This window comes from Ovis aries, chromosome 2 (assembly GCF_016772045.2).
Source record: "Ovis aries strain OAR_USU_Benz2616 breed Rambouillet chromosome 2, ARS-UI_Ramb_v3.0, whole genome shotgun sequence".
Classification (NCBI taxonomy): domain Eukaryota; kingdom Metazoa; phylum Chordata; class Mammalia; order Artiodactyla; family Bovidae; genus Ovis; species Ovis aries.
The window spans coordinates 1,027,317-1,043,377 of NC_056055.1; the positions used below are offsets into that span (position 1 = coordinate 1,027,317).

At 56.8% G+C, this 16,061-nt stretch overlaps 1 protein-coding gene across 20 annotated transcripts in view; it reads right to left on the bottom strand.

The window, feature by feature from the left end:
• MYT1L (myelin transcription factor 1 like) overlaps positions 1 to 16,061 on the bottom strand; it is a 403,728-nt gene that overhangs the window by 131,816 nt on the left and 255,851 nt on the right. For all 20 annotated transcript variants that reach the window (XM_060410777.1, XM_042242758.2, XM_060410779.1 and 17 more), the window contains 4 exons: positions 6,821 to 6,974; positions 2,072 to 2,126; positions 1,855 to 1,888; positions 1,599 to 1,661 (listed from right to left, as the gene is read on the bottom strand). In XM_060410777.1, coding sequence (XP_060266760.1) covers positions 1,599 to 1,661; positions 1,855 to 1,888; positions 2,072 to 2,126 — 152 coding nt within the window. In that variant the 5' untranslated portion in view covers positions 6,821 to 6,974. The remainder of the gene's footprint in view (positions 1 to 1,598; positions 1,662 to 1,854; positions 1,889 to 2,071; positions 2,127 to 6,820; positions 6,975 to 16,061) is intronic.

The window sequence follows — 16,061 nt, forward strand, 5'->3', positions numbered from 1 at the left end:
TTTAATCATTCCTTCTAGCAGCAATATAATCAAGTTTAACTACTGATTAATCATGAGATGACTGGGCTTCCCAGGTGGAGCTACTGGTAAAGAACTCGCCTGCCAATACAGGAGAGGTCGGAGACCCCGGTCCAATCCCTGGGTCGGGAAGTTCCCAAGGAGAACATGGCAACCGACTCCAGTATTGTTGCCTGGAGAACCCCATGGACAGCGGATCCTGGTGGGCTGTGGTCCGTAGGTTGCAAAGAGTAGGACACACCAGAAGTGACTTAGCGGGCATGCACACATGAGATGATCAGGGGAAAAAATCACTCATAGTTGGCTAACTTGGTTTTCTCCATCGTAAACATAAACCGGTCAGGTTTTAAAAACAGGATTTTCAAAAAAGAATTTACATATACACTCCTTCATCAAATAGCAAATACTTGAAATAAGCCATGTATTTAAATCAGATAATTCGATAATTTTGCACAGTAAGATGATAATATAATACATTAAATATAATAATTTAAGTCACACAATTCTCTTAAGCATGGCTAGCTGTTCCTCCAGCCTGAAACCGTTTCATTGTGGGTGCCCATTAGAATTCCCTGCCTCCCTAAATGCTAGCACGGGGGATTCTGGAGTAATTTGTAATTTCCCCTTGATTTTGCTGAAGGACAATCATCATAATTGCTTGATTTCACCGGTAAATTAGCGCTCAGCTGAAAAGGAAATAGTGGGCGAGGCCGCGAGGACTGTCGCCTGGGGCTGGAGCACCTGCCGCAGCACCTGGGCCCATGAACCCGGGCGCGGCCCCTGGAGGCTGCTCGGCCGGGTGACGGGCTCGCAGCCCGAGCACCGGGAGTCGGCCACAGGTGAGCCCTGGCCGGTGCACGCTTCTGACGCACCAGGGCCGCGACCTTCCGCAGAAAGGGGAAGCTGCCTCCTACCACAGGGCGGGGACCCCCCAGACGAGAACCTTCCGGCCACCTGCCCCTGCCCTGCAGCCTAGGCTGAAGCCTCGTCGCCACAAGCCCCTCCCCGCCCCGTGCTCCCGGTGTCTCTGAAATCTGGGCTAACGAGCAACATCACCTGAGCCCTAGAGCCCATGAGCCCCTGGAGCTTGGCCCGGCCTGGCCCTTCCAGCCCAGACCGTCCCCCGCGGCCGCCTGGGGCCTGGCCTTCCTCCCCCGGACAGGTCGAGCTCCCGCCGAAAGACCAGGAAGGCCGCCCTTCACCACCCGAGGGTCACCATCCTGAGCTACGGAAGGAGAAAGCGGGACGAGACACCCGGCCCCCCGCGAACCAGGGGCAGGCGCCGACCCCGCCTGTCCCCCGCGCGGGCAAACGCTGCCCCAGGCGGCCGTCCGAGCGGCTCCCAGAGCCCCGGGCCCGGGCGCGCGGGGAGCCTCGCCAGGGAGCCTCGCCAAGGGCCCCAGGCCCAGGTGCAGGGAGCCTCGCCAAGGGCCCCAGGCCCAGGTGCAGGGAGCCTCGCCAAGGGCCCCAGGCCCAGGTGCAGGGGGCCTCGCCAAGGACCCCGGGCCCGGGCGCGCGGGGAGCCTCGCCGAGGCGGCGCCCGCCAGTCACGCGGCCCCGCGCCGAGCCCGCGGCCTTACCTCCTGTGTCGCGCGTACTTTCCGCTGACGTGGCCGCTGCCGTCACAGCCGGGGGTGGGACAGCTGCAAGAGGAAGGGATGGGTCACTCAGGTGCCCCTGGACGGCGGGCCGGGGGCGGGGGCGCGGACTCACAGGGAAGGCCGGCCACGGGGGCGGGGGCGGGGGCAGCCCCGGGCCCGGGGAGCGCGGATGCCCGCTCTCAATCAAGGGGTGCATTCTCTGAACCCCCGCTGGGCACACGTGCGGACCACTGACCTGAACAGCTCCTGGATGGCGGGCTCCACGGGAACTGCAGAGAGAGGAAAAGAGACGCTCATTTCTCTTCCATCGCTAGATTCCCCCTCCACCGCCGTGCCCCACCGCCCTGCGCCCGCCCGGGCCACAGACAACCACCCAGAGGCCCAGCCTGAGGGCTTCTGCAGGACGGAGGTGACCCCAGCAGGGCCCTGGGGGCCGGGAGGCACGGGCGTACCTCGGACCCCTTTGGACCGCGTGCGATGCCGCTTCTCCTCGGTGTCCACCTCCATCTGCAGGGAGAAAAGGCGGTCAGCGTGCTCCCTGCTGGGGTGTTAGGGACAATGTCCCTCTGTGAAGGGGGGTCGGCCGCTGGGGAAGGGCCAGGCAGTCTACCCGCGATGTTTAAAAATAACAAGCAAGACCTTGGTCCTGCAGGGGAAGACTTTAATGAGGACACATGGGGGTCAGTCAACCTGAGTTGTACTCATATGGAGAATACAATAGACAGCGGTGACGTTTGCAGGAAGGAAAAACGTTCACATGTAGTGTCCACCTTCTCCTTGTGGCTGAAGTGTGTAATCTGGTCAGGGACGAACGTGGGAAGTGGGGGGTGTCAGGAGGACATGCTCTCTCCTGGCGGCTGTTCTCTCTGTGGTCTAGCCCTGTGGGCGGCTGCAGCCACCTTGGTCTGAACCATCAGGGCGCTTTCCAGGGTCGTGGCCCCTCCTGGTGGTCATGGCAGGACTTACACTTGGAGGTCACAGGGTGTCTCTGTCTACTACCTTGCACAATCCTCACACAACTCTGTAAGGGTGGCATCTATATTCTGCTCCCTTTACCCGGGACTTGCCCAAGATCATCCGTGTGGCAGCGTTGGCGCAGGGCCCCAAAAACCGCCGCCGTCTACACTTCCTCCTTGGGTCAAGAGCACACTGCGGGACGGGTGAAGGCAAGTCACTTAAACACAGCGACACCGCTCGTTGCAGAGCGCCGCGCAGCACCTCAGAAGGGCCGACAAGACAAGAGCAGGGACGACAGCAGCCCCCTCGCCAGACCCCACTCTGGCCTGCGCCTCTGCCAGCCTGTCCAGCAGGAGACGGGGCTTCAAATCTCTGGGTCGGGAAGATCCTCTGGAGAAGGGAATGGCAACCCACTCCAGTATCCTTGCCTGGAAAATCCCATAGACAGAGGAGTCTGGCGGGCTACAGTCCACGGAGTCGCAAAGAGTTGGACACGACCAAAGTGACTGGGCACACACACGTACCAGTGTGGTGAGAGCTGTGTTCTGGGTGGGAGCTGCTGCTGCTGCTGCTAAGTCACTTCAGTCGTGTCCGACGCTTCTCAACCCCATGGACTGCAGCCCACCAGGCTTCTCCGTCCATGGGATTCTCCAGGCAAGAGCACTGGAGTGGGCTGCCATTTCCTTCTCCAATGCATGAAAGTGAAAAGTGAAAGGGAAGTCGCTCAGTCGTGTCTGACTCTTAGTGACCCCATGGACTGCAGCCCACCAGGCTTCTCCGTCCATGGGATTTTCCAGGCAAGAGTACTGGAGTGGGGTGCCTTTGCCTTCTCTGTCTAGGTGGAAGAGACGTGGCAAAATCTCCTGTGTGCAGGGGTTGGGGGGGGAGGATGGGAGTTTGGGATTAGTAGGTGCAAACTTTTCCACTAATGTTCGGCACAGACAGACAACAAGGTCCTACTGGATAGCACAGGAGACTTCAATATCCTGCGATAAACCATAATGGGAAGCGATACGAAAAATAATCTGTTATCTATTTATCTGTGTCTATAACCGAGTCATTGGCTGTACAGCAGAAATTAATTGGGCTTCCCTCATAGCTCTGTAGGTAAAGAATATGCCTGCAATGCAGGAGAACCAGGTTTGATTCCTGGTTGGGGAAGATCCCCTGGAGGAGGAAATGGCAACCCACTCCAGTATCCTTGCCTGGAGAGTCCCGTGGACAGAGGAGCCTGGAGGGCTGCAGTCCACGGGTTTACAAGAGTCGGACATGACTTAGTGACTAAACCACCACCAACAGAAATTAATACAGGAATTAATATAGGAAATTAATACAAGTAACTCAGGTGTACGCCAACAATTTTTAAAAAAATTAAAATAAAAAGGAGACACCACGGATGCAGAATTCACCTCCACAATTTATGACAAGAAGCGTCAGAATCGGGAGAAGACTAGTCAGACTCCTGTGACTCTGCTAGCTGACGTTACAGAAAGACCCGCTGGACCTGCTGTTGGAGCAAGGCTACAGCAAGCCGAGACTCTGCAGAGAATCCCGGGAGAACAGGGCCATCTCTGGCCTGAGCCTTCATATCAACAAATACCTACTCATCATTCTGTGTGTGCAGAGTAGTAAAAATACATATAATAAAAAGCACAGCTCATTTAGTGTTTGAAATGTGTGCTGAGCTTTAAGGGAAAACTTCAGGTTTCAAGTTAAAAAAAGGGGCTGGGGCAGATATTTTAGGTGAGGGAACAGGATGTGCAAAGGCCCTGGGCAGTTCAGGGGACCTGGGCGCTCAGGGTTACCGAGGGTGCGGACCTCACAGAGCTTCAGAGGGGCGTGGCCGGTCACGCCATGGAGGGGGAGACTCCCCCTGGTCACGTATGCTCCTGCTGCACCTGAAATAAGCCTGGGCTATCACCTGGGGTGGGCGGGGGTGGGGGGAGTTGTCACCACAGGGCATGGAGGCCATCACTCTGTGAGCATGGAGTCGAAAGCCTTGGCTCACTTGCTAGTTGCCTAAGAACTGCTCTATGTTTTACATTTAGGGTTTAATCCTTTATCGTATATATTGGGGACAAACTTATTTTCTTGTAGGTGGATAGCTAATCCTGCAACTAACCCCTCAATTAATGAATACCAGCCCCCCACTAACACGCGCCTCTTTTTGTGGGCAGGTTCCATCCCAGCTGGTCCCTCTGCGGACCGCTCTGTTTATTCCAGGGCCAGCCCTGTTTGAGCTCCCGGCTCTGTGGTGTGTTTTGCTCTCTGAGAAATAAGCCTCCATGAACACTGGGATAAACATACACACACAACTATATATAAAGTGGATAACCCACAAGGGCCTACTATATAGCACAGGGGACTGAATCCCACATAAGGGAACAGAATCTGAAAACAGAACGCACGCAGATTTACGTGTAGCTGAGTCACTCTTCTGTACACTCCCAGCTCAACATTGTAAATTAACCACGGAAGTGTTAGTTGCTCAGTCACGTCTGACTCCTTGTGACCCCACAGACTAGGTGCCCCCAGGCCCCTCTGTGCATGGGATTCTCCAGGCAAGAGTACTGGGGTGGATAGCCATTCCCTTCCCCAGGGGATCTTCCCGACCCAGGGATTGAACTTGAATCTCCTGCATTGCAGGCAGATTCTTTACTGTCTGAGCCACCAGGAAAGCCCCAGCTATACTTCAGTTTGAAGAACACATGCATATAAATACTTCATACGTTCTTGGAGAAGAGCAAGCCTCCTCTCTGTGGAGGCTGCAGGAGGCAACTTGTAGACCACACCTAGCAAAGCGCTGGGGGAGTCTCTCCTCCACCCGCCGGGGGGCCGCTGAGTGAAACAGTGAGACAGGCACACTCCCCTCTCCCGCACGTTTCGATGTCCGGAAACTCCCAGAGAGGCTCAGGTTCAGCCAGGTGCGCACCGTTCAGGGCACGAGGTGTGCGGGGGTCTGCACTGCCCAGGTCTACACCGGGAGTGTGGGCGAGGCCCCTGCCCCTGCAGGTCCCCTGCCCCGTGCCCACCCCGCCGATGGTCACCCAGCCTCTTCCATCGGAAGTTCAGGCAAGCTGTGCTTTGAGTTTGCTCTTCGGGTGGGACTGAGACTGGAGCTGTAGGAGCTTCACTGGTGACGCGGAAGTGGTGTCTGCAGGCTTTCTGGCCTACGTGCGGGCTCTGGACTCCCCTGGGCCTGGGGAAGGGGCAACCGGGTACCACTGCCTGCATTTCTGATTCTCTCTCTAGTGAGTCATGCTTAGAAAAATCACCATGAAGGAACTATTTCAGCATACATTAAAAAAAATTTTTAAGCCCAATGTTTATTTTAAAAATAAAGAGAGGTTTTTTGGGGAGCTTTGAACGGTTTTATACTGAAAGCCTAGAATGCAAGAAATTTACTGTTGAGCCAATGAAAGCCGTAGGATGACTCAGTGAATACTGCGAACTTTACATCCAGAAGCAGGACTTATTGTATTATTTGATCCCCGTAGTAAAAGGCACACTGGTCAGGTTGAGCCATACTGAAGATAACAGAATATTAGCTGCACCAAAAAGCTGTACATTCACAGACTCCATCAAGCTTTGGAGGCTGAGCAACTTCCAGGCCATAGCTGTGTCCCCAGGAGGGGCTGGACGCAGGGTCCAAGAGCGTGAGGACCACTGTCCCCCTGACCCGCGTTCCCCACCATCACGCTCTCCGTCTGCGCAGACAGGGAGGAGGGACCCTGGGGCTTTGGCCTCCGCGGTGGGCAGCTCAGACTTGACCCAGAGCCTCAGCTCCCAGCTCCCTCCTCCACTCCCCGGCCACTCACAAGCAGGCCCCTTTGTCATCAGCCATTAGCCGGCCCTGCCTCTCGCCCGCTGCCCCCAACCTGCGGCCACTCACTGCTCTAGTATCATCAGGCGGGGAGGAGGCAGCAGGTGGCGGTGGGACCTGTGTGGCGGTGAGATAGTCAGGAAAGGTGTAATGAAGAGAAACGAGGTGCTTCTGGCACCACCAAGCTTGAGGATCAAGCTGAGTGGAGCCATTCCCGCCAGCTGCCCTGTCCCCGGTCTCCGTCTCCTAGGTAACCGAGACCCAGCTCCACGCACAGCTTCACATGATGGAAGCTGCTTCCTCATCTCAATGCAGACTCTGGGAAGTTTGGGTTCATAAGAAATCTACCAGGAAAGATCAGCGAGAACCAGAGATGATGGATGTAGGCATCCTTGAGTAGCTGCCGGGGAAGCGGGGTTACCTTGCAGGAAGTCTTCTCTCCCAGGAATGGAGGCAGCGTGACTCCGTGGGCAGGACACAGGCCCACAGTCAGGTCTCTCTGCTCTGGTCCGGGTCCTCCCCAGCCTGCGACTGTGGCGAAGTCACTTAATTTCTCTGTGCCTCGATTTCTCCATCTACAAAACAGGGGCCACATGGTGAAGCACCTAGTGACTTGTGATGACACCAAGAGGGCAGGCGAGTAGAGGATGCGCCCCCTGCAGCCACCACGGGCCCCCTGCAGCCTCCACAGAACCCCTGCAGCCTCCACGGGCCCCCTGCAGCCTCCACGGGCCCCCTGCAGCCTCCACGGGCCCCCTGCAGCCTCCATGGGCCCCCTGCAGCCTCCATGGGCCCCCTGCAGCCACCACGGGCCCCCTGCAGCCTCCACGGGCCCCCTGCAGCCTCCACGGGCCCCCTGCAGCCACCACGGGCCCCCTGCAGCCTCCATGGGCCCCCTGCAGCCTCCATGGGCCCCCTGCAGCCACCACGGGCCCCCTGCAGCCACCACGGGCCCCCTGCAGCCTCCACGGGCCCCCTGCAGCCACCACGGGCCCCCTGCAGCCACCACGGGCCCCCTGCAGCCTCCACAGAACCTCTGCAGCCACCATGGGCCCCCTGCAGCCACCACGGGCCCCCTGCAGCCACCACGGGCCCCCTGCAGCCTCCACGGGCCCCCTGCAGCCACCACGGGCCCCCTGCAGCCACCACGGGCCCCCTGCAGCCTCCATGGGCCCCCTGCAGCCACCACGGGCCCCCTGCAGCCTCCACGGGCCCCCTGCAGCCTCCATGGGCCCCCTGCAGCCACCACGGGCCCCCTGCAGCCACCATGGGCCCCCTGCAGCCACCACGGGCCCCCTGCAGCCTCCATGGGCCCCCTGCAGCCTCCACGGAACCTCTGCAGCCACCACAAGCCCCCTGCAGCCTCCATGGGCCCTCCGGCTTTCCCGAGGGCTTTCCCTGCTGTCCTATCGATGGACAATGGTCCCCGAGAGAAGTGTCCTTCTGGACTTGGGGCTCCTGCTTAGACTCCAAGAAAGGGTCTCCCTTGGGTTGTCTGGGAAGACTTGTTCCCTGCTAGCCAAGTCATCTGTGCAGGCTGGGGACATTCTCCAACTGAGAAGGTTCTAGAACTCCTGGTCTGGGGGACCAGTGCCGAGCCCTCCAGACCTCCTTACTGGATTCTCCTTTCCACGTCTGGGGCAGGAGCAGGCCCTGGCGCACGGCAAGGTCATTCCAAACCAGCATCTGAGGGTGACCCCTGCTCATTCAGTCTGTGACTTCTCCAGGGGCTCAGGGGCTATCAGACAAGGCTGGTCTCTGTGACGTCTGTGGAGCCAGGGGACTCTGCTCAACACCACTTTCTTGTCCATTACATCATTTACCTGTCAGCCAAACGACCCTAACTTTCTGAGTGAAGAAACCCACACTCCGAGAGGTTGAGACACTTCCTCAAAGCTCCACAGTTAGCTGTTGGGAGAGCCATGGAGAATCCGCGCACACTTGCTTGAAGGTCTAGGGCTGTCCCAGGGCTGCCAGGTGTGCACACCGTCCCCCTCCCCCCACCAGGCAGGACTGTCCCAAGGCTGCGGGGTGTTCACAGCGCCTCCCCCACGCCCCACCAGGCAAGGAATCTCCAGGGCTCACGGGTGTTCACACCATAACCCCCAGTCCCCGCCAGGCAGGACTGTCCCAGGGCTGCCGGGTGTGCACACCGTCACCTTCCCCCCTCCCAGGCAGGGACTGTCCCAGGGCTGCCGGGTGTTCACACTGCCCCGCCCACCACCACCAGGCAAGGAATCTCCAGGGCTCCCAGGTATTCACACCATAACCCCCAGTCCCCGCCAGGCAGGGACTGTCCCAGGGCTGCTGGGTGTTCACACTGCCCCCTCTTTGCCCGCACCATGGGAAGAACTGGAACGGCTGAGACCAGGACTGGAAATCGGGTCCTAGGGTCCCAGATGAGCCTTTGGGTGGTGACTTTCGCCCCACCAGGTGCCGCAGACACTCTGTCATACTGGCTTGTCATTGTGAAGGGCCCACTGGCCCCCACTCCTGTTTTATAGGAACTGAAAACCTCTGGGCACACTAATGGTTTGTCATAGACAATAGCAAAATGCTCAAGTGGGACATCAACTAGCTTTGTAATTCCTGTTTTGAACAACAGGCAACTGGGTAGTTGAGTCAAATAAGAGTCAGAGGTATTTGGGTCACTGTCCTTGGAACTCAGCCATCCTTCCGTTACCTGGGAGCCCACCGCCCTGTCTGCTTCTGTTGACCTTAGGGCTGAGCTATAAATCCTTGCCTTTCACACTTAATCTCCTCAAGGCCTGATTTCATCACACAGACAAGGACTGAGAGTCTGCACCTGTGTGTCTTGCCAGGAACACAAGGACACAGACCGCAGAGGACTTAAATTCATAAATTCCCAGAAAGAGAAAGGAATTAGACCAGATTTGTCTTTCTTCTTTTCAACTTTGCCATTTAGAACAAAAGAACATCCCCCCGTCTCCTCCTTGGGATACCTTTCCCCAAACTCTCCTGCTTCATCTGTCCCAGGGCTCAGCACTCGGGTCCCCAAGACTCTGGAGCAGCCAAATCACCCGTCTTTGTCTTGGGTGCCGCACCCAGGGCTGGTTAAAACGGCTTGGTTGACAGAGAAAAGAAAAAGGAAGCGAGAGACGGTAAAAGGAAGATAGTACTCCTGGGCACTGGTGCAGGATGAATCCTAAATCTAACTGGGCAGATTATGTTCTACAAGTGACCAGTAAAATGTTTAATGGTTAAAAGCTCTGAAGTCAAAAGAACTTGGCTCACAAAAGCACTACCACTTACTTCCTCGTAATCTGAGCTCGTTGTTCATAAGCATGAATTTCCTGGAATTTTTCAATCTCTAAATTAGGTAATACACAAGAAGGATCTAGCTAACCATAAAGGCTCAGTGAATGGCAGCAAGTTTACATAGCATCACTGTATATATATTTACTAGGATGCCTACATAGTATCTCTGAGTTCCACTTTCTCATTTACAGCCACGGTGATGTAAATAGCTCCTAAATGGGGATGTCTTTAATTAACTAGCATTTCTAGGGGGCTCACTCGCCTGCACTCTGCTAGACTTGGGTGATTCAGTATAAAACAAGATAGATACGACATTGCTATGTGAGTTTCAGGGAACCACAGAAGAAAGAATAATGAAGAGTTAGATCAGCAGAGTGGTACCTATAATATGCAAAAACTAGTTTATTTTGGGTGTAAAGAAAAAGAGAGGATGAAAGAACTGAAAAAAAAATCCCCCCAAACTTTAAACAGTAGGTTTGGGCAAAAGAGAAATTCCATACCTATCACTCCAATAGGTACTGGGAACATAATCCACTGAAGGGTTCCCTGGTGGCCTCAGATGGTAAAGAATCCACCTTCAATACAGAGATATGGGTTCGATCCCTGGGTTGGGAAGATCCCCTGGAGGAGGGAATAGCTACCCACTCCAGTATTCTGGCCTGGAGAATCCCATGGATGGAGAAGCCTGGCAGGCTACAGTCCATTAGGTCACAGAGTCAGACACGACCAACCAACTAATACTTTCACTTTTCAAATCTACTAAAACACAGATTAAAACAAGTCAGTACATTGGCAACACACTCAGTTTCGATACTATGCCATATGTGGGTGCTGGCCTTTCTAAAATAGTTTTCTAAAACTATGGCTATAAGAACACTTTACAAGCAGCAAATATTCAACTCAGTGTGAGCAACGTTGTCAAGAAATCTACATATAAATAGCTCATAATAATTAAAAATTAAACAATTAAGTTATATATGAACACGTGGCAAGCAAGCTGGTAATTATGGGTCAGCTCCTATCCCCAGCATAAGTTACACTGGGTCTGAGATTCTGGTTTGCTCCACTTCTCACAAACCTGCGGCACATGCTCTGGAAACCAGAGTCGCGCTTCAGAGGACGTAGGAGAGCAGAGGTGTCAAGGCCACGGAGCCCCTGGAGGGCGCACGCTGACGTCATTGAACTAGGAGGCGGCTCCCTGCGGCCAGACCCGAGGCTCTGCTGCAGGAAGACAGAGGTTCCCTCCCAGGGACAGGCCGAGTTCCACCCGCACCCACTCCTGCGGCCACGGCTGGGTCAGGCGTCCTGCCCGGGTGCCGCCAGGATTCAGAACCAAACCGATTCCATCTTCGCGGAAGCCAAGCTTGTTTTTTTTTCTTTCTTTAACATTGAAAGTCAATGGCAAAAAAAAAAAAAAAAAAAAAGTCAATGGCACCCCTTTTTGGTCTTCTCCCTAAGATCAAGTGTAAAAGTCAGGGGCAGACATTCCCTCTGGGACATTTATTTAGGAAATCAGAGTCTCAGAGGGATGATTATTATTATTATTGCTTTTGAAAATCGTGCATCGCACGTGTCTGCACCGAGCGCGCTCGAGGAGGAGACGCAGCTCCCAGGGGGCTCTCAAGGCCTCGCCTGCCCCTCACCCTCGGGCACCAGGGCGGGGCGAGGGCCCCTCCCTGGGTTTCTGCTCCACCTCGTTGCCAGCAGTGCCGGCCTTCTGGCCTCGCACTCGCCCTCGACCCGGGCACGCGGGTCACTGAGGACCCCGTTCTCCGCTCCTGCTGCTCAGCGCTCGGTGCACACACGACGTGAAGCCTGCTGGTTGCTTAGAAAGTGCTTCTTCCTTCCTTCCTTTTTGACTTCTTTATCGTCTTTACTGTGTGTGTGTGTGTTGTGAATGTCTGCTGAGTGCATTTGAACCGTCACAAGTATCGTCCTGACAGGGCTTTCCCAGTAGCCCAGCGGTAAAGAATTCACCTGCAAGCAGAAGGCCCAGGTTCGACCCCCGGGTTGGGAAGGTCCCCTGGAGGAGGGCCTGGCAACCCCCTCCAGTGTTCTTGCCTGGAGAATCCCATGGACAGAGGAGCCTGGAGGGCTACAGTCCGTGGGGTCACAAAGAAACGGACAGGACTGAAGCGACTTAGCACGTAGCACTCAGGCATCCTGCTGATACCTAGATCTTATTATGCTCGGCCTTTTCTTTTTCTTTTCATTCTTTATCTTTCTTCTCCATCTTTCAGAAAGTTTTTCCAAATATATCTTTCAGTTCCTCAACTGCATTTTAAAATTTCAAGAGTCCTATTTTATATGCCCAAACTGGCTTCTGCCTCGGTTACACGTTTGCATTTATTTTGGTGATTGTCTTCACAAGAGGACCATCTCTCTCCTCAGACGCAGTCCCTGTCCCCCTCTGGGTGAGGCAAGGGCAGCCCCACCGCCAGGCGGGCTCAGGGGTCCTCACTGAGCTCCCCCGGCGTCTCGTGACCCTTTTTACCCCAGAACTCACATCATACGTCCTCTCTCACGTCTTCTCACTCACGTCTTCTCCTTTGTGCCGTTATTTCTGACAAAAAGCGCATCGCCACTTGGGAGCGTAACAGCTTGCTTCCTCGTGTGTTTGAAGTGGTGCAGGACCCTCCTTTCACATTCTGGACATTTACAGGAAACAGCGCACCGAGGACGTGTGGTGCCCCTGCTTCTCGACAGCCCTTTGAAGGAGCGTCTTCAGCCCCTTCTGCCGAGGAAGCTCCTCCAGGCAAGGTCGGAGCAGCCCCGTGGGGACCCCAGCATCCGTGTGGTCACTGCCGTCCGACCAGGCCGGACGAGAGGAAGAATCTCAAAATGGCCACGAGGCTGGTGACATGGACACGCCCCACATCCTTCCATGGGACCAGCTGAGAAAGAAGCGCTCGCACGCACTGTGGTTCAGCTGCAGCCTGGTGAGAATTAAGTGACTAGATCCTCCAGAAACGAGGTGTGGGGAGCGTGTCCCATCAGGCATCTGTCGAGTGCTGGGGATGGCTAGGACAGAGCCAGCCAGCAACACTGCTCAGGGGACCCTGGCGGGATAGATGGTCAATGCCTGGGAGGGCAGGATTGAGCGGGGAGAGGGCTGGGGAGGGAGAGTGAGGGGCGGGGGCGGGCAGGGCCCTTGGGGAGGTCCCCTGGGAACCTCAGATGGACCAGGGGACTCCCCCTCCTGCCTCTCAAGCCCAACCCAAGCCGGGTGCGGACTGAGTACAAGGACGCTCGCCACACACTCTGGGCACAGGGTTCTGCAGAAGTCAAGGGCACCTGGGAGCTTGCAGGACAGCCGCGGCAGGTGCTGATGGCCAGGTGGCCTCCGGGGGTGGGTGGGGGGACTTACGTGCAGGTCGAGTATAAAGACAAGAGGAGGAAAACGCCATTAGAGTCGAGCGAGGAGCAGGCCTGCTGGACAGTGGTGTAGGATGGACCTGTGCTTATGTTAATATTTACTGACTTATTTGCACAATATAAAAGCTTGAAGCCACACAGGACCAGCTGTCCTGTGCATCCCGAGTGTCTGATCCCCCAAGTCATTCTCAGCTCTGATGTTCACACACTGAGCAGCCAGGTTACCTCGGGTTAGGGCAGCCCCTAGCTGTCTTGGTGTGGACTTCAGGATGCCGATGGCAATTACACAGCATCTACCTGCTTAAATGATCTGAAGGGGGTGGTGATAAAGAGTCCACAGGCCCCCAGCAGCTGACACCTGCCCCTTTGAGGAGAGGGCCGAGCCAAGTCCGTGTCCCAGGAGGAAGACCAGCAGCTGCTGTTCGGCTCCGAGGCCCCAGGACTCAGCGTGGAGTCTCCGTGGCCGCATCCCTGCGGCTTCCCTTCCCTGAGCACACCCGACACACGCCGCGTTGCTCCGCCGCCCACTCCCCACCTTCTCCTCCCGGCACGCGTCCCCAGGATGGTGGAGATGAGAGAGCAGCCTAATTCCCAGCAACACAGAAGGCGGTGGGTTTCTCACGCATCCTCTCCAGAGTGAGTGGGGAGAGTGAGTCGGTTTTTGTTAAGCAGCCTCGGGTTCTGCCCTGATCAGCGGCCCCCAGGCTTGAGGTCTGTGGACCCAGCTGCTCCGAGTCCCGGGTTCTCTTCCTGACGTGGGTCCAAATCCTGCCCGTCAGGTGGTGGGAAGTTAAGTGAGGTGACAACCAAGATGCTCAGCACCAGACCCACGCGGGAGCAGCTTCCGGTGCTGTGGGATCGCCACCATCAGCATCAAGGGCCGTCGAAGGCTCGCTCAGCCTGGCTGACAGGGTTGAGTTGCGTCTCAAAAGGTCGTGGGTGGAAGTCCTAGTCCCCAGACCTGGGAGCGTGGCCTTGACTGTAACCAGAGCCGCTGCAGATCAAGTGGGGGTGAGGGCACACGGGATAGGCTGGGCCCGCTCCAGCGTCACTGGTGTTCTGATAGAACGGGGAACGTGGGCACAGCAACGCCAGCAGGGAGAGGGTCTTGGGACCCTTACTCAGGGCTCTGGCGATGCGTCTACAAGTCAAGGGCGCTGAAGGTCGTCGGCAAAGCCCCAGAGGCTGGGGGAGGGGCCTGGGGCACCCCCTCCTCCCCGCGGCCTCGGGAGGAACCAGCCCAGCCTGAGCTTGGGTCCTGGGTACGAGCCTGTCCTCCAAACCATGAGACACTGAGCGTGTTGTTTAGGCCCGGGGCTGCCCCAGCTGCTGAGCGCAATCACAGGCCTCCGAGGCCCCGCCCCTCCGCGGCCCCGCCCCTCCATCCCTGGGATCAGGGAAGATGGCTCTACCCCACTTGACCCTCCTCACTACTTAAAAGCCACCACCGACGACCCCCTTTGAGGGCTGTTCATTTTGGTGGAGCTAAAGGTGAAAGGTCACAGTCACATCCAACCATGAGGCCCGTGACCCTGGTTCCACCTTCCAGGCCGAGGGGCATTTTTAGGCAAACTTCAGATTGCCCTTTAACCCTCAGATCAAGCCCCAGAAACTGTCCAGCTGTCTCTGCGGAATGGTGGGTGTGACTGCAAAGAGCACATCCTGGAACATCACTTATTTATCTTTCTTTCCCACAGTTCCTTGTCAGTCTCAGCCTTGTCCATGACCCGAAGGAGGATTAAGTCCTACTGGGCAGTGCTCAGGGGCTGTGGCTCCCGCAGTGAATCCCTGAGGGTCAGCAGCGGGTCAGGGCGTGGAGGGAAGGCACTGGGGCGCAGGTGCCCAGAGGCGGTGGAGGTGAAGGGCCTCGGGGGCCTGGCAGGGACGCAGGGGCACAGGGCCTGCGGCATCTCTGCGGCCCTGGGAGAGCTCTGTGCGCGCATCTCTGCAGCCCCAGGCGAGCTCTGTGCGGGCATCTCTGCGGCCCTGGGCGAGCTCTGTGCGCGCAGGGACGCAGGGGCACAGGGCCTGCGGCATCTCTGCGGCCCTGGGAGAGCTCTGTGCGCGCATCTCTGCAGCCCCAGGCGAGCTCTGTGCGGGCATCTCTGCGGCCCTGGGCGAGCTCTGTGCGCGCATCTCTGCAGCCCCAGGCGAGCTCTGTGCGGGCACTTCTGCAGCCCTGGGCGAGCTCTGTGCGCGCAGGGACGCAGGGGCACAGGGCCTGCGGCATCTCTGCGGCCCCGGGCGAGCTCTGTGCGGGCGCGAGCCTCTGGGAGAGGCTGGACCGCGCCCGCGTGTCCGGAGCAGCCCTCGGGTTCTCTCCGGCGTCTCGCCCGGGGCGGCCTGGGCCCTGCCTGGGCCCTGCCTGTGGCTTCCCCACACCCGCGGGCTGTGTTCCGAGCCTGTCCTGTCTCCGCCCCTGCGGGCCCGCGTGTGAAGGCTCGCGCGGCCCAGAGGCCTGGGGCAGAGGAGACCCGCGGCCGTGACCATGTGGTGAAGCGCCGGGTCTTGCCCCTGAGGACGCATGGCTTCTTTTCCTTTTCGGACAGCGGGCAGCGCCCAGTCGGATGGCAGGGGGCCCGGGAAAGCTCCCAGTGAGCGTTCCTCCTGCTCGGAGGTTCTGCGACCCTCTGGTCCAGACTCACAATCAACCCGCGCCTTCAGCCACAGGCGTTAAAACCAACACGGATCTGTTTCCTGAGGTGAGGCCATCCTTTGAAGAGAAACGTGAAGCTCTAATAAGATTAAACATGACTGGCTGCCTTAGGAATCTTCGAAACCACCTAATTTTAAAGTCTCTCAATTAAAACAAAAATTCAAGGCAAACGCTTTCTTGCCAACTCGCTTTCCTTATATCTGGCAAACTTGGACTCTCTACTGAGAAGATATTTTACACTGATTTAAAAATACTTGCCTCAAAACAAATGCCAATTTCAAATAATTCTGAAATTTTTGATCCTGACTGCAGACACAGCATTAACATACTGGGTCTCCCGTCGGCTCTCACG